General features: G+C 39.4%; 1 protein-coding gene across 21 annotated transcripts in view; it reads left to right on the top strand.

Annotated features, from left to right (window-relative positions):
- REPS2 (RALBP1 associated Eps domain containing 2) overlaps positions 1 to 16,905 on the top strand; it is a 155,864-nt gene that overhangs the window by 84,967 nt on the left and 53,992 nt on the right. For 12 of the 21 annotated variants that reach the window (XM_075060315.1, XM_075060239.1, XM_075060317.1 and 9 more), the window contains 4 exons: positions 5,168 to 5,245; positions 6,708 to 6,774; positions 9,399 to 9,473; positions 14,069 to 14,111. In XM_075060315.1, the coding sequence (XP_074916416.1) occupies positions 5,168 to 5,245; positions 6,708 to 6,774; positions 9,399 to 9,473; positions 14,069 to 14,111 (263 nt within the window). The remainder of the gene's footprint in view (positions 1 to 5,167; positions 5,246 to 6,707; positions 6,775 to 9,398; positions 9,474 to 14,068; positions 14,112 to 16,905) is intronic. The other 9 variants (XM_075060304.1, XM_075060298.1, XM_075060250.1 and 6 more) reach the window with 1 other exon arrangement.

Genomic DNA, 16,905 nt, shown 5'->3' with positions numbered 1-16,905 from the left:
TTCCTCAAGGGATGACGACTAGGAGGGAAAGAGAAAGTGGGGAAGGTGCATTCCCTCCCTCTTTCTATATATTTTTGTAATCCGTTTCCATTTCCCTCTTTTAATGGACAGAGTTTGAATCACAGTGATACTTCCAGGGGAACTCAGGGAGGCGGAAGCCTGGCGAGATGTGGTAACGGGTAGGGAAAAGTGTTGTACTTTCCTTGTTTAAATCCAGGGATCTGGTCTTGGGGTTTCCCGGCAAGTTTTAGGGGACCAGAGTGTACAACAGCGAATTCCAATGCCTGGTTGGTGGCAGCGCTACAAGTACTAAGCTGGTAATTGAGCTTAGAGGAATTCATGCTGGTACCCCATCTTTTGGACACTAAGGTTCAGAGTGGGGAATTATACCATGACAGGTGCCTATACAAGAAAAAGTCCCAAAAAACAGGACTGTCCCGTTAAAAACTGGACATCTGGTCACCCTAAGGAGGCCTATTATATTTCTAGGAGGACGTAATGCTTCATCCAGTCCCACTGAAGTCAATGGGAGTCTTTGCACTGACTTCAGTGAGCTTTGGATGAGGCCTTACTCTACAGTACTTTTATCATCCAGGATCATTATCATCATGCTGCTGCATTCATTTACTGGGACAAATAGCTTAGTAAGTGTCCACATAAAAAGAAAAGATTAGATTTCTATGATAGGCAATACTGCAATTAAACTAGCTAGAATAACAAGAGGAAAGTTATCAGCCCTTATGCTTCAGGGTATAAAGCTAGTCAGCAGCTGGGGTCAGGAGAAGCTTCCTTTCACAACAGAGCATTGCACAATTAGGCATATTATGTATTACTGTGATGCTTGTTTCAGTAGGAGGCAGGCTACAAGACTAGACTGACGATTGGGCCGTTCTGATGCACCAGTTTTGTCAGTGGGCAGATCCCGTTTGTCCCTATATCTTCCAGCTGCCGCATTTTATTTCTCTCTCTCACACACACACAGAGAGACACACACACACACACAAGAAGCTCTAGCTCATATAATTCTTTGATTACAGGATCCACCTTCATTTCTGTGAGATTATTATTTTTTAAGTTATTAGCTTCACAGATTATTACCCAGATGTCCAAAGCAACTTCTTGTATTTCCATGGAGTGGTGATGAAATTTGCTCCCTGCTAGTGTAAATGCTGCGACATAAACAGAAATTCATTTTATACTTCAGAAGGTTCAGGGTTTCTGCTTTCACAGTCTTCTTAAATTTCCTAATATTAAAAATATTATCCTAATAACCTGACCCAATAAAATTCCATAAGCCAATTAAGCTGATGCACAGAAAGTGACATTTATGTTTGTGGATTTGAATGTTTACATAATAAAGGAGTAAACCTATAAGAAGTAGATTTGCTGTACAATGAAATCGCATGTTTTTAATAATTCCTACTATAGTAGAAGCAGTAGTAGTTGTCTTGCTGTCTGCAGTGACTCACAACCCTGAGTGCCTACCTCAGGGCAGACTGTCAGAAAACAGGGCAGATGAGATACCCTAACCTGGTGGTATGTTCTATAACTAGATTTCACCAAGCCAGTAACAAATGTGAACTCCTGAATCACTCTACTATGTAGTCACTGTCTGGACTTTGTGATAAAATGGTCACTTAAACCAAAAAATCACACCACATCAAGTTGCTGTCAATCCCAAGTGATCAGCCAGCTACCCCAGATCAATTGGTACTCAAGAGCTTACACCAAAGGCAATGCTGGCAGTCAATTCTATAATAAACTAACTGTAGGTTTATTAGCTAAGAAAAGGAAATGAGTTATTGAGAGGTAAAAGCAGGTAAAATATAACAGGTGAGTCACTGTTTGTAATTCCAAATGGTGGCGGTGATGTAATAAACTGCCAGTCTCCCAAAAGTCTTTTCAGGTTACCCAGATTGTCTCTGGGGATCTCTGCTTTGCATCTGATACACATCCCTGTAAAAGTCCAAACAGTCCAGAGAGGAAGGATCTTTCCATGAGTCCATGTTTGTAGTTTCTTCGCTCCAAAAGCAAGCTGACAGTGTCTCTACCCACACGAAGAACAGGAGTACTTGTGGCACCTTAGAGACTAACATATTTATTTGAGCATAAGCTTTCGTGGGCTACAGCCCACTTCATCGGATACATAGAATGGAACATATAGTAAGGAGATATATATACACATGCAGAGAACATGAAAAGATGGGAATTGCCATACCAATTCTAAGAGGTGAATTAATTAAGAGAAAAAACTTCTGTAGAGTTAATCAAGATGGCCCATTTCAGACAGTTTGACAAGAAGGTGTGAGGATACTTAACATGGGGAAAGAGATTCAATGTGTGTAATGGCTCAGCCATTCCCAGTCTCTATTCAAGCCTAAATTGATGGTATCTAGTTTGCATATTAATTCAAGTTCAGCAGTTTCTCGTTGGAGTCTGTTTTTGAAGCTTTTCTGTTGCAAAATTGCCACCTTTAAGTCTGTTACTGAGTGACCAGAGAGGTTGAAGTGTTCTCCTACTGGTTTTTGAATGTTGTGATTTGTGTAGAGACTGTCTAGTTTGACCAATGTACATGGCAGAGAGGAATGATCATACATAATGGCCACTTGCTTTGAAATTAAGATTTTCTGTTTAAATCCTTCATTGGCATTTCACAAGATTTCTTTGTTGGGCTATTTAGTTATAGAGTGTACACAATGTAAATGTTTGCTATTACATTATAACAAGAACAAATGAATGAAAACAATACAAGTAACATGCCGCTAATTTTCATGAAGTTCAAACACCTGAATACACTGTTACATTTACACTCATTTTGATCAATACTAACACATAAGTCTATTGGCCTGGGCCCTGATCTGACTGGGTCTGCCAGCATCACAGCAGTAATACTAGGAGTAGAATAGTAGTAATAAAATATCTGTTATCTAGTGGTGAGATGAAATCCTCCACTGGACAATTGTTAGCAGTGGGGGACACAGCTGAAGACTTTCAAAATGCCATATTGTAAATTAATTTTTAATTTAATTTTCAAGTTAAGCTTTTGATCACTCTGCCTGTAACTCACCAGGCTCTGTCTTGCCCTGTAAAACATCCTGCTCCCCACAACCACCAAAAAGCACCACTCTTCCAACATATGAGCTGTTTGTTTGGTAGCTAGGGCCCACATTCACGAGGAGCTGAGTATTCTGCTTCTCTCTTCCTCAGTCGTCTGGTGTGAGGGTGTCCAGTGCTCCCTGGAAACATCCCAAGAAACACTTTTTCTCTATTAACTAGTTCGTTTAAAAAAAAATTGAATGTATGGAGGTATAGCCATTGGGTGAGATAGGATAATGTCACCTGACCATAGTGCACTTGATTAGACTATTTGACAGTCAACAGAGTCAACTCTTTTCTTCTGGTCTATATCTTCTCCTCCCGATCTGGGATTTACAGTATTTGTGCTGAGCTGGTGTAGCCAGTGCTCTCTGAGCTTAGATGTGCCCAATTATCCATGATTAATGACTTGTGAAACCTTGCCTCAAAACCAACCCGAAATGATCTTGTCTGAAGTGTTCAGATTTTTTCCTAACTGATTTTTTATTTTGAAAAATAATATACTGTGTAAATATGATTCAGAAAAGGAGTAATTCAGCTTTGTCTCCTGGGAGTGCAGTGATTCACTTTCATAATTTAATTTGTGGCTCAGCTATTCAGGAAATAGAGTTCATACATGTGATCACAAGCAACTGAACATATTTTTTACCAATGCAATCAATTACATGTGGTGTTCTTGTCTTCTTCCCTTTCCATCCATCATAAATTCAGGTAGTTTAAAGAGCATCCTTATTTGTAATTGCTGAAATACAGTACAACAGAAATGATTTCTTGGATTTAGGTATGAAGAGGGTTATGACAAGAGATGGGTCATGTGGATAATAGGCTTTTTCAAAAGTAGAGATTTTTAATAATCTTGAAATATCAATTAACCATTCTGGTATGTTTTGTAAAGTATCAGTTCGTTTTCCTTGTTAACATTAAGTACTATATGCCCATATTTTCTCTCCTTTTAGTATTCTGAGATCCTTGGCGCTTTCATTCTAGTCTCCTATGTTTTCCTCTTACATACTTTCTGCCCCCTCTCCTCCACACACACACCAGTCAGGACCGGTGCAACCATTTAGGTGACCTAGGCAGTCGCCTAGGGCACTAGGATTTGGGGGGCAGCATTTTCTTCGGCAGCGACTGCGGCAGTGGGATTTTCGGCCGCCCCGGTCGCCGCCGGCATTTAGTCTGAGGGAGCTGGGGCAGGGGAGCACGGGGAGGGTCGCCTGCAGCAAGTAAGGATGGCGCTGATTGGCGCTGCAAGCCTGGGAGGTGGGAGAAGTGAAGCAGTGATGGCGTGCTCTGGGAGGAGGCGGGGCAGGGGTAAGGTGCTTCACTTCTCCCGCCTCCCAGGCTTGCGGCACCAATCAGCTTAGGCGCCGCAAGCCTGGGAGGCGGGAGAAGTGAAGCAGTGACGGTGTGCTCAGGGTGGAGGCGGAGCAGGGGTGAGCTGGGGCGGAGGGGCACCTCAGGGCGGAGGGTGGGGAGCTTCCACGGGGGTGACGCCTCAGGGCGGAGGGGGCGAGCTGCTGTTGGGGGCGCGTCTCAGGGCGGGGGCTTGGGGACAGGGGAAGGCTCAAGGTGAAAGTTTCACCTAGGGTGTGAAACATCCTTGCACCGGCCCTGACACCAGTGCATACTTCCTTGCAACAAATAGCTTGAGAGACAAGACAGAAGATTTCTCATGAGGTCGATGAAACTGCCAGCAGTCGCTTTAAGCCCCTCCTTGAAACAGCACCTGACCCAAAGTCCATTGAAATCAACGGAAGTGTTTCCATTCACTTCAATGGGCTTTGCTTCAGGCCCTTAGCCTCTTCCTCTGATCTTTGTTTCCTTGACTCAGAAGGTGGGGAAAAGCCAGTCTGGAATCTGGGCCTGTAGTACATTGCAGCTAGGCCGCTATGGTTGGATATTTAGGTTCTTGAAACATTTGTCTCATGCATCCCAACATAAATCTGAAATTCCTGGTAGATTTTGATGATGGTGAAAACTGAAGCTATTGAACTGTTAATAAAAATAGATTTTTTTTCTTTTCCTCCCCAATGTTTTCACCTTTGTTAAAAAAAAAAAAAAAAAAAATCAGCTTGAAACTGTCTGTGAAGATCCAGCCAACTCAGAGCCGTTGATTCTCTTTGATGTGGCGACCTCCATTGTTGAGCCAGTCAGTGACCATTTTTTTAATTCTAGCATATTATTGTGACTATACTACTTTTTAGTGCACATAGACCAGGAGTAGGCAACCTATGGCATGGGTGCCGAAGGCGGCATGCGAGCTGATTTTCAGTGGCGCTCACATTGCCCAGGTCCTGGCCACTGGTCCAGGGGGCTCTGCATTTTAATTTAGTTTTAAATGAAGCTTCTTAAACATTTTAAAAACCTTATTTACTTTACATACAACAATAGTTTAGTTATATATTATAGACTTATAGAAAGAGACTGTCTAAAAATGTTAAAATGTATTACTGGCACGTGAAACCTTAAATTAGAGTGAATAAATAAAGACTCGGCACACCACTTCGAAAAGGTTGCCGACCCCTGACATAGACAATCATGGTTAATATAGAGACTGACATTTGTCCATAATTTTTCAAAGCACATCCACAATGGGTTTGAATGTTACTCCCCCTGAAATCTACAGGAACTGTGCTGCAAAAAACTCACATGCTACTTCATATAATAGATCTCTAATTCCTAACCGTGAATTCAGTCTACACTTCTGTACCCACCATTATGGGCTTAATGGATTGAAGCCTGGTCTCGTGGGGCAGGCTGTTAATAGCAGCATCAGTAAGCCTGTAAAGAATTTTGGTTGTACTAACCTGAACCCAGTTCTGGCATTGCTTTGCCTACTGAATCCCAGGAACTGCTCTTACTGAGACAAGTAACAGAAAAGCTCCCTTTTCGATGAGGGAACTAGCAGAGATCATAGGAGCAGCAAATGCCCACGTTATGGATTATTACTGTAATCAAAGAAGTTGGCCTCATTTGTCAGATCTGGGTTGAAGTTCCCGGTCTTTGCCACAGAGACCTGAAGTTGTGCTCTACGGACCCCAGCTTTCCCCACTTCAGAAGTATTCAGTGAGAGGAAAGAGTAGGCCAGAAGTCAGTTAACGCATCAGGAAGACTTCCTCAAGCACAAGAGGCATAGAACACAGAGAAGTCTGGCCCCAACTTTGACTAAAGGGGCTATTCTGATTGTTGTACTGTTTCTGGTGGAGAGGAATTTTCAACTAGTGTAAAGCTGACAGAGCTGGCTCCCTGCTCCTAGCACTGGGGGCACAGCATCAGAAGGAAGGGGACAGAGCAGAACTCTGCTCCATTATGAGAATTCTCAGCTGGCTTACAGCCCCTTTGGCACTATAGCCAACTGTTGCAAGTTATAGCTGCCCCAGGCTGCTCTTTCTAATGTCAGGATCGCAAAATGAGGCAGCTTGAGAAGCAGGAGGCTATAATTGTCTTCATAATGGCCCTCCCCACTTCTTCAAGTGTATCTGGTGCAGGAGAGACTATGGGGCGGTATTTCTGTTAGTCCATGTGCTTAAGCATTTGACTATGGAAGTATTTGTGCATATTTGATATAGCAATCTGTATAATAAATTAGTCTTTTTTTCTTCTGTGAGAAGACATCGGTTGAGGAGATGCCTGATAAATCTGCCCTGACACAAGATGCAAATAATGATGACAATCAAGGTATGGGAGCAAAGTGTCTTGTCTTTTTCTTGATTCATTAGGTTTTAGATGTAAATAGGCACTTTATAAAATTCCTTTTGCTAACAGAATCTGTGCAAATCTAGCTTCTGAGTCAGTTATGCATTAATGCAAATCTGAAAGAGAGGCTTGTAACAGTAACCAAAGAGAGGACTTACTGACAGCAACAGAGCTGAAGAAAAACAAATTGATGGACTGTTATTTTAAAATGAACCCCTCATATTTGCATAAACTTTAAAACCAAAATACACTTTCTAAATGTATGCTGTTCCAAATGGGCCTAATAATATACTTTTTGCTTAAGACATGAACAAGAATTTTGCTTAAGTAGAGAATGCAGGATCTGAACCTTAAAAGTAATAAAATGACCAGTGATGATTTCTTTTAGGCCTGCCTCAGATCTGCCTCATTCTCTGTAGCTGACATACTTAGGTAACATAGAAAGCCTTTAGGTGTGTAATGGTCCCATAAGGCCAAAATTTTGCTTTATACATATTTGCAAATTGTTTTATATATGACTATGGAAAGCTACCTCTTTTTCTTAGCCAAAGCACAGTTGCAGGCATGGAAGGTACACTTGGTCTTATTCTTCAAGTTGTTACTATAAATGGGATGTCAAAAGAAAAGGGAATATTCCATTAGGGTGCTGCCTGGAAGGAGAACTCCCAGATAGAACTGGATGATTTTTTTTTGTCAAATAGTAAATTTGCCAAAATTCATTTTTGAGGCACTGAACCTTTTTGCGAATTTGCCTAATGATTTCAGGGGGAAAAATTAAAATGCTTTTTGTTTTTGAAATGTTTCGATTTTTCATTTTGAAATGGCATTTCATTTTGAAATTTTGGTTATTTTAAAACACCCCTAAATGAATAGGAACAAAAAATTCATTTGGGGTCAAACTAAACATTTTGTTCAACTGGAACAAAATGAAAAGCTGAAAAAAATGTTGTTTTTTTCATTTTTGTGTTTTGTTGTGGTCTTAACAAAATGTTTTGTTAAAATTGAAATTGATTTTTTTTTTCCAGAAATTTTTCGGTTTGGCCTCTGAACTAAAAAATCAATTATTTGCTTAGCTTTACTCTTGAGGATTCATAATTCTGTAACTTAGGATGTTGTAAGTGAAACAAATTCTCATTCATTTGCATCATCTCACAGATAAATCAATTCTGAGTTGTCAGTTATTTATATTGTGACAAAGTTCTTCCTCTACCTTGGTGGGTCCTGCGCTTATTGGCAGATTTGCTCACCTTAGTGATCTTCCCCACAGTCTGGGTCAACTCCTCCTGTGTCCGATCAAGAGTTGGGAGCTTTGGGGGGAACTCAGGCCCGCCCTCTACTCCGGGTACCAGCCCAGGGCTCTGTGGAATGCAGCTGTCTATAGTGCCTCCTGTAACAGCGGCATGACAGCTACACCTCCCTGGGCTACTTCCTCATGGCCTCCTCCAAACACCTTCTTTATCCTCACCACAGGACCTTCCTCCTGGTGTCTGATAATGCTTGTCCTCCTCAATCCTCCAGCAATATACTCTCTCACTCTCAGCTCCTTGCCCTCTTGCTCCCAGCTCCTCACACACACTCCTCCTCCTCTGGCTCCCCCGTACCTGACTGGAGTGAGCTCCTTTCTAAACCCAGGTGCCCTGATTAGCCTGCCTTGATTGGCTGCAGGTGTTCTAATTAGCTTGCCTGCCTTAACTGGTTCTAGCAGGTTCCTGATTACTCTAGCGCAGCCCCTGCTCTGGTCACTCAGGGAACAGAAAACTACTCATCCAGTGACCAGTATATTTGCCCTCTACCAGACTCCTGTACCCAACTGGTTTGGATCTGTCACAATATATTTAAACGTATATAATAGTGGAAACAGAGATGGGATTGAGGAAGCAGACTACATCCACATAAAGTCCTTTTACTCAGGACATATTGCAATGCAGTGAGTTTCATCCATAGTGATCCCGTATAGTACAGTACTCAGCAAAATGAGTACAGCTCTTTTGGTTGGTTTGTGTTTTGCTCACATCCTTAATGTGAGATGTATTAGGTGTTGGTGGAAAAGGGATATCTGATATCCCTTTTCTAGAGGAGTAAGCCCAGAGGACCGGGAGCTCCTGGGTTCTGATCCCGACTTGGTTGCTGACTCCCTATGTGCCTTTGGGCAAGTCAATTAGACTCAAGGTATCAAAAGATTTTGAATGCTTCAGTTTTTAGTTTCTAACATGAGACACCTAGGTCCTAACTTTCAGAGTTATTGATCGCTGACCATGCCAAGTTCCCATTAACTGGAGTTGCAAGGGCTCAGCACCTTTGAAAATTGTATACTTGGTCTCTCAAGTTAAACACCCAAAATCAGAGGCACCTAAAATTTGTGGTCAGTTGGCAGCTTGGGCCTAGAGCTCTCTGTGCCTCACTTTTTTTGTTGTTGTTATTAAATAAAGATAATAGTGACTTCACACTGATGGTGTGAAGAATAATTTACCTAATGTGTGTACCTTTCTTTTCAGCATGTAAGAAGTATTATTAATAGGGCCTTAATCAAAATTGAGAGCTATGGACTGTTTTGTTTTCAAGTACATAATTAATTTAAAATAACTTTCCGTTTATTTTTAATTAAGCTCTGAACATAAGCACTACTGCCAAAACAATACCAAAGGATTTTAAACCATCTCAACACTTGTCTGGCAAAACAGGTAAGAGGAGAAAATTTTCATGTCTTTTAACAAAAAATGCTTTTTTTAAAGAATTTGTCAGCCAAACAATTTCCTTACCAAAATAAGCCTAAATTTGATTTGTTTTGTTTTGTTTTATTTCGTTTTACAGGTAATGTTCCTTTTACTCTAATAATCATTTTTAATAATAAAATTACTGTTAAAAAATGATCCATCCCATGAGTTAATGACCATTATTTGCAGATTTAATCCAAATTAGGATTTGAACTTGTCAAAAAGGTTCACCTACTGTACTTTTATTCTGATTAATTTCTTAAGCACAAAGGACATTTTGTAATATAACATATTGTAAAGTTCCATTTTTTTCTGCACACAAGATTGGTAAAAGTTGGTAATAATATAACTGTTGATGGAAACCTTTCCCAAACACAGAGTAAACATTATATCTTGCCAGTAATGATTTTGAACAGTCTTCATGTTCACAGGAGCTGAGTACCCATGATTCTTACAGAAGTCAATGGGTGCTTAGCAATTTTGAAAATTAAACCTTGTGATAAGAATTATGGTGCTATAGCACTGGTGCCACAGTTCAGGCTGTAAGTAGCTTTCTTTTCCTGTAGCTATTGAATCCCTTCCCACTCCTATCATTTTAGAAAGTTTTGTTTCTGGAATGGCATATGTCAAAAATTGCTTGCTTGGTCCAGAAACTTCATACTTGTTCTGTTTGTTTATTTTCACTCAGTGAGAAGTGATGCCTTTAAAATTAACCACCCAACCTTCCTAAAAATATTCCTTGCAAATCTATGAATATTTGAAAACTTTATCAGGTCTCAGTAGAGCGTATAAATCTCAGTGGTTAACCACTTAGGTATTAGTGCAAATCTGGGTTTGCCCTTTTAAAAAAAAAAATTGAAGTTTCTCATCCTTTTAATCATGAAGATATCCTTGATTAATCAAACTGACCCCAAGGGCCTGTCTTAGTAGTTGTGCCTTAAAACTCAAGTTTATTAATGGCCCCTCAACAGCTGCGTGCCTCATTTTCAACTTTTTTTTTTCCTGGCTCCTTCCCAAACACTTGGGAACTGCAAGATTTCCTATCTTTAGCTCATGTTCTTGACTGATTGCGTGGTCTCCTACATACATACTTCCCTCTAGGCAGGAGAGTTAGTGGCAGAATCTTTATTTTTCTTTCTTTGTACTCCCCCTGGGATTTCTGAGCTTCAATTTAGCAGGACTCCTAGCAGTACACCTCGGAAAAGCTGTCATTGCTCACACTTATCCCCAAGCCACTGCAAGTTCTAGCCCCTCCCTCACCTTTTCTCCATGAAGATGGAATGGATGCTGCTGTTCTGTTCTTTTGTGGCACAATTTTGTACCCTTGAAAAGGTTAGGGTCAGAGTCTTAATTCCCACTCCAAACCCAATAGAGGGAAAGGCAGCAGTAAAAACTCACAGTGGCTTTCCCTTTGTCTCCTCCTGGATAGATGATGCAACCCTTTTCCTTCTCTGCCTCCTTCGTTACCTGCTGCCTTTCAATCCCTTTCCCCTTACTTGGTGACTCCCTTTGAGTCCAAAGGGAAATAAATGGGATGAAATTTAGGAGGAAGAATTAGGTTTCATAAATCAGGAAAAAAGATGTTATGAAATCAATTAGGCCAGGGGTTGGCAACCTTTCGGAAGTGCTGTGCCGAGTCTTCATTTATTCACTCTAATTTAAGGTTTTGCGTGCAAGTAATACATTTTAATGTTTTTAGAAGGTCTCTCTCTATAAGTGTATAATATATAACTAAACCATTGTTGTATGTAAAGTAAATAAGGTTTTTAAAATGTTTAAGAAGCTTCATTTAAAATTAAATTAAAATGCAGAGCCCCCTGTCCCACTGGCCAGGACCCGGGCAGTGTGAATGTCATTGAAAATCAGGCGGCATGCGTGCCATAGGTTGCCTACCCCAGAATTAGACTGTTGAATAGTCCATCAAGGAAGTAGTGGTAATTCATTACATTGAGTTATTTAAAACTGGACCTGACAGAGTACTAGAGAATATCCTATAGGTGTCCTTGTACTGGCAAAGGGATTGGGTTAGATGATGTGACAGAAGATAAGAGGCGCAAAAGACCTGTTGTGTCAAGCCACAATAATAGACAGTTTTCCTATAGTGATCATCAGTGTTTAAATATCATCATTGTTATCTTTAGGCTTCAGGACTAAAACTCAACTAAGATTAGAGTCCTGCAAATCTGAAGATATCTGCGGACCATGTTTGCTTATTACAGATCAGATGGAGATACACATTTTGAATCATGCAGGGCTCCAATTGAAATGAATAGGGAAAGTTCAGATCTCTCTTGGAGCTATTGATTCAGACAATCTGCCTGTGTTATAAACTCAGGAAAGACAGCATTTCATTGGTTCACATTTGGAAGGTTTTCTTCACAATCATAAAGATTAGTAATTTGAAGTCAATGCAAACTGTTTGATTCAGCATCTTTGAAAATCAGGCCACTTAATTAGGTGCCCTTATGAAATTACATTATTGAATTTGGGCACCCACGTTTAAAAATGTTGGTCCTTAATTATTTCCAAATAGCAGCTTAAATTCTGCTCTTGCTGCTTCAGCCAAGCACAAAGCAGCTCAGTGTGCTGCAGACTGTGAACGAGTGTTTTAGGATAGTCAAGAAATTCTTTGTTTCTTCCTTTCTCTTTTCTACCACTTTAGCATATTACACCATTTAATGTATGGCTTTCAGTTTAGTCTTCAGCCTCTAAAGAGACCCACCACACTCTTTAATTTTCCAAACCTGAACAGACTCCAAGACATTAGATTACAGCCCAAAGGCCCAGAATCTCCATTCTAAGATTCCAAAAAGAAATTAATTGGGAATTGCTGGTGTCCCTGACATTTCTTTTGTATTTTTCATGTGAGATGCAGGCTTATGTGCATTGAGGCAATGGACTGAAGTATTGTTATATTTGCTGGCACTATCTCTGCAACTAATGGTTGCACATACAAATAAACTGTCTTTCTTATTTAGGAGAAAAAAACCAAATAGTTTCCCCCCTACCCCACCCTCCCACCCCCGGTTGAGTTGTGGGTGTCATTGAATCTTAATCTTGAATTTCCTGACTTTCACTTGCTTAAAAAAAGGCCTTGACCACAACGCTGCATTGATATAGTTGTTTATTTTAATACAATAATCAGTTCAGAACAGGATTCTGTCTTCCCCATGTTCACATCAACAAAACATCATTTGAGGTCTCTGATGTCAACCTTCCCTATAGTTTTGTGGAGATGATCTGAAGAAAACATAAATATTCTAAAAATATGGTTCACCTTGAATGATATAAAATGAGAAGGCAAATCTTTCAAAAATTATACATATAATTTAAGTTATCATTGTCAGTACTGTCAAAATTGGGTCATAAGATTGTAGAAATCTGTGACTAAAATTGTATTTTGTGAGTGTTTCAAACCTAAAAAAATATTAATTATTGCTCATTGTTAATGGTAATTCCCTCTCCTCTCTTTTTAGTTGCTAGTTAAGAGTTGGTTACATTGGAATCTGGAATGACACTGAGTCAGTTTGTTGATGACATTAATCTACTGAGAGATTCATTCATAAGTGGTTTTCTTATTGAACATTTATCACTACCAGTTGCATCTGTATATTCTCCATGCAGAGCTTCAGTCGATAATGTAAAACCCATGCAAACAACTTCTCTTATGAGAAAAAAGTGCATGTCTGTGGATCTACATTATGATGCCTGCTATCTCATTTGTTCTGCATGGCTGTAAACCCCCTAACTGGTATGTGCATACAAGAGAATAATACAAGCGATTAAAAAGTCAGCATTTGCCAACTGCTACCACAGATAGAATTCTAAAGAGAACCCAGAGGGATGGTACTAGAGAGAGACTTTCGGTGTTATTTGTTACCTTCAGAAAATCAGCATTTTGCCAAAGGTTACCACACTCCAGTATCTATCTGATCTTACCATAGATTTTCCTATACAGAATCTATCTAGTATAACAATTTAAAAAAAGAGGAACTCACCTATCTTAGACTTTTAAAATTAATTACACAGGTGTAATACCCCAAGAATCTCTCTTTCAGGGAAGTAGATTTGAAAGCAATCACAAAGTTATGTTTTTCAGGATTACTTTTTGTTTAAAGAGGAGACTCATAGAAAGGGATGTACATATATAAGGAATAGTTCCGAGAAGGTAAATCATTCACTGCTATTTTTCTTGTCTCATAAAACAAGAACAGTTAAACTGACTAAAGTTAACAAATTTAAAATCAATAAAGAAAATACTTTTTAAACAACTCTGAAACTGTGGAACTTATTGCTGCAAGGTGTAACTGAAGCCAAGAGTTGGAATAGTTGGTCTCATGGAATTAAAAAAAAGAACTGGAGATTTATGTGGATGATGAGAACATTCACAGTGACAGATGGGGAGTGAAAACAATCAAATCCTCATTATTATGCAGGGATAAGCATCACTCTGATATCCTCCATTTGTTTGTAATTAATTTTAACTACCTATCATTCTGCAGATAAAGAAACATCCACTTTTTTTTTTAAAATGTTTTTAACAAGTAATCTTTTGGTTTCAGTTGTTCAGGAATCGAACATACTCAAGGCAAGACCAAGATCCAGGTACTTGTTTCTGTTTCTGTCAAAGAAATATTCCCATCTGAAGATATCTTCAACAGTATATTATTTAAACATCAAACTGTGTAGGAGTGAAGGTGTTGATATTGCATTTTATTAACTGCAGTGGAAATAGAAGCCAGCCTAATGTCATTTTGGGAGACCCGTCATCATCCCATTTCAGGAACAGTCTCAAGACGTCATCTAATTGAAAGTTGCATGCTACATATGAATAGCCACATTGGACAATCTAGAGAGCACCAATAATGGCAACATCTGATGCGGCTGAGTGTGTCCTGTCTTTTGAATGTGTAGTATCATATCTAACAGTAACTCGTTGGTGTGTGGCAGAACATAGTATATGGTTCATATAAGAATGTGGATTAAAAATTAAAGCTGCTATGATTGGTCACTTGCAGGGAATGAAAAAGGCAACTGGTATCTGAAAATATTGTGTAATGAAAAATACAATAACTATGTTAAGCAGTGTTTTTGGCTGATCAGCATTCTGGTATGCCCACATCTTGTATTAGACTTTAGGCTATTTCAACCAGTGAGATTAACTACTTTAGTGCTTCATTTCTTTGTCTGATGTAATGAAGGTGTAATCATGAGTCTCTTCTTCATAAAGCTTATAATTAATTGAACAAAAACAGAAGAAGAAGGAGAAAAAAAGAGCCTGGCAGAGAAGGAGGATAAACCAAAGAATGGGAGAAACTAAAAGAAATAAACACTTTGAAATTAAACTAAAGGCTACAGAGAACAAAATTATATGCTTGCCTGTTTAGAGTTTGTTTCAAGGATTGTAGATGCAGCCTCTAAAGCCAGGAGTTGTAAAAGTATTAAGCAGACTTCTCTGCAGCAGATGTATTTTTGCTCCCAAAGTGGCAGTAAATTGAGGGATGGGAGGGAAAGGAATTTGACTGGCCTACTACAGCAAAGCAGTACACTGGTGCTGCAGACAGACAGTATTTGAAGGACAGAAGTTTGATATACTTCACGATTGGAAAAAAGTATTGAGAGAGGAAGAATATGAATATCTAACAGGATAGTAAAGTGAGTAGTAGAAAATAAAACAAGGAAAAATGCACTTGGGACAGGTATGCAAAAACTGGAAATGAATTAGTCGGAGAAGAGGAATGCAAGGTTGATGTGATGTGATAAGGAAATTTTTACTTCTGGAGAGCTGAGTTTACTTTGCATAAGAAAATGTGATTTGTTGGAGTTCTCAGTCCGTACAGGCTGTTTAGCCACATGACAGAATCGTCATGTAACTAGACACAGATAGATTTTTGGTCATGAGTTGTACGTTGGACTAGAATGGCAGGGTAGGGCTGAGAGACATGGCTGACAGAGTCTGTGTCCAGGAAGATTGCACAGCACCTGCACGCATTGTGCCCAACTCAAACTGAAGTGTTTACTGTCTTAAAATTCACTTAATTGTGGTTTAAAATCATAAAATGGGGGGCGGGAGGAGGGACCTTAAATTACTTTGAAAAGAAAATCATGTGACTAAGGGACTTCGATATAATACTTCGAAAGTATGAATTAAGTTCATTTTTACCTCAGAACCCCTGTCTAGCATGTATTGCATAACCCACAGGTCTGTGTGTGTTTACATGTTCCCCTCTGTGCCTGCTCCACAGAGGATATGATAGAGATGTGTAGAGGATAGAAGTTGCATTTTGCGAAGGATTTCGAAGTTTCAGAATTTGGCTTTGTTTTAATTAGGAAAAAACCTGAACATTTTGAAATTCTCTGCAGAGGAAAATTCAAAAATCCTCTCCCCCCCTTTTTTTTTACTTTTGATTTCATTCAAATAATGTTGCAACAGGATATTGACTATTTTAAAACTCAAATTCCTGCAAAATAGACAGCATTTCGAGTTCGATAGACCTGCGTATTGTGACAAATATAGTTCCCTTGAAGTTTATCTGAGCAGCTCTAGAGAGGCGTCTGTTACTGCTCTTAGCTTAATTCAATCTATAGAGATTTATGCTTTTAGTTCTGGAGGTCCCCAGTTCAATCCCTGGTCTCAGTCAATATGGTGGCCTTCAAGTAGCATTGTATTAGCTCTGCAAGGCCAAATGCATTTTTGCCTCCTAGGCACTACTTTACAGTTCCTTACAATAAATGATACAGTATAAAGCTGCCTATTTTTTCTCCAATATATCTCCCCTTCCATTGTTTATTGTATATATTTGAAGTGCAATATTTTAAGGGCCTAATCCAAAGCCCTCTGACTTCAATGTGTTTTGGATCAGGTTTTAAATGAGTTGGGTTGGAGGATTCTCAACCCTGGAGTGCAAAATGCAGTGGAAGCAAAGGCAACATGTTGCATGTGAACTCTGAAACAAGTTTGGTTTTATCTCGTGTATTGGTTTAATCAAAAATATAAGATAAAAGTTGCCAGTGTCCAAGCTGTTGTTAAAGAATTGCTTACTAACTACTGCCAGTTTGGCAAAAGCTGCTGATCCATTTTCCCATTAGTTGGAGTTTTTGCCTGTTGTTGCTTAATCTTTTTTTGTCTTGCTTGTCATGCATAATGTGTTATAGTAAGTATAACACTTCATGTTGTCAGTTCTGATTTGAGTAAAGTCTGCAGCCTTGCAGAAAAAACTTGTGACTCCAACGGCAGAAATTATTGGACTCCGTTCAAGATAATGAAACTTGCAAGTGTTTAGAACATACATTGCATAATGCACAGCCAGTATCATGAAAATGGATCATTGTGAACGGTGAATTCAAGTGATACATATATTGCACCTATGAATAGACAGTCACATTCCAGTTTAAGGCA

The sequence above is a fragment of the Chelonoidis abingdonii genome, chromosome 1, assembly GCF_003597395.2.
Source record: "Chelonoidis abingdonii isolate Lonesome George chromosome 1, CheloAbing_2.0, whole genome shotgun sequence".
Taxonomy (NCBI): domain Eukaryota; kingdom Metazoa; phylum Chordata; order Testudines; family Testudinidae; genus Chelonoidis; species Chelonoidis abingdonii.
This window is presented reverse-complemented; position numbering and strand designations above follow the sequence as displayed.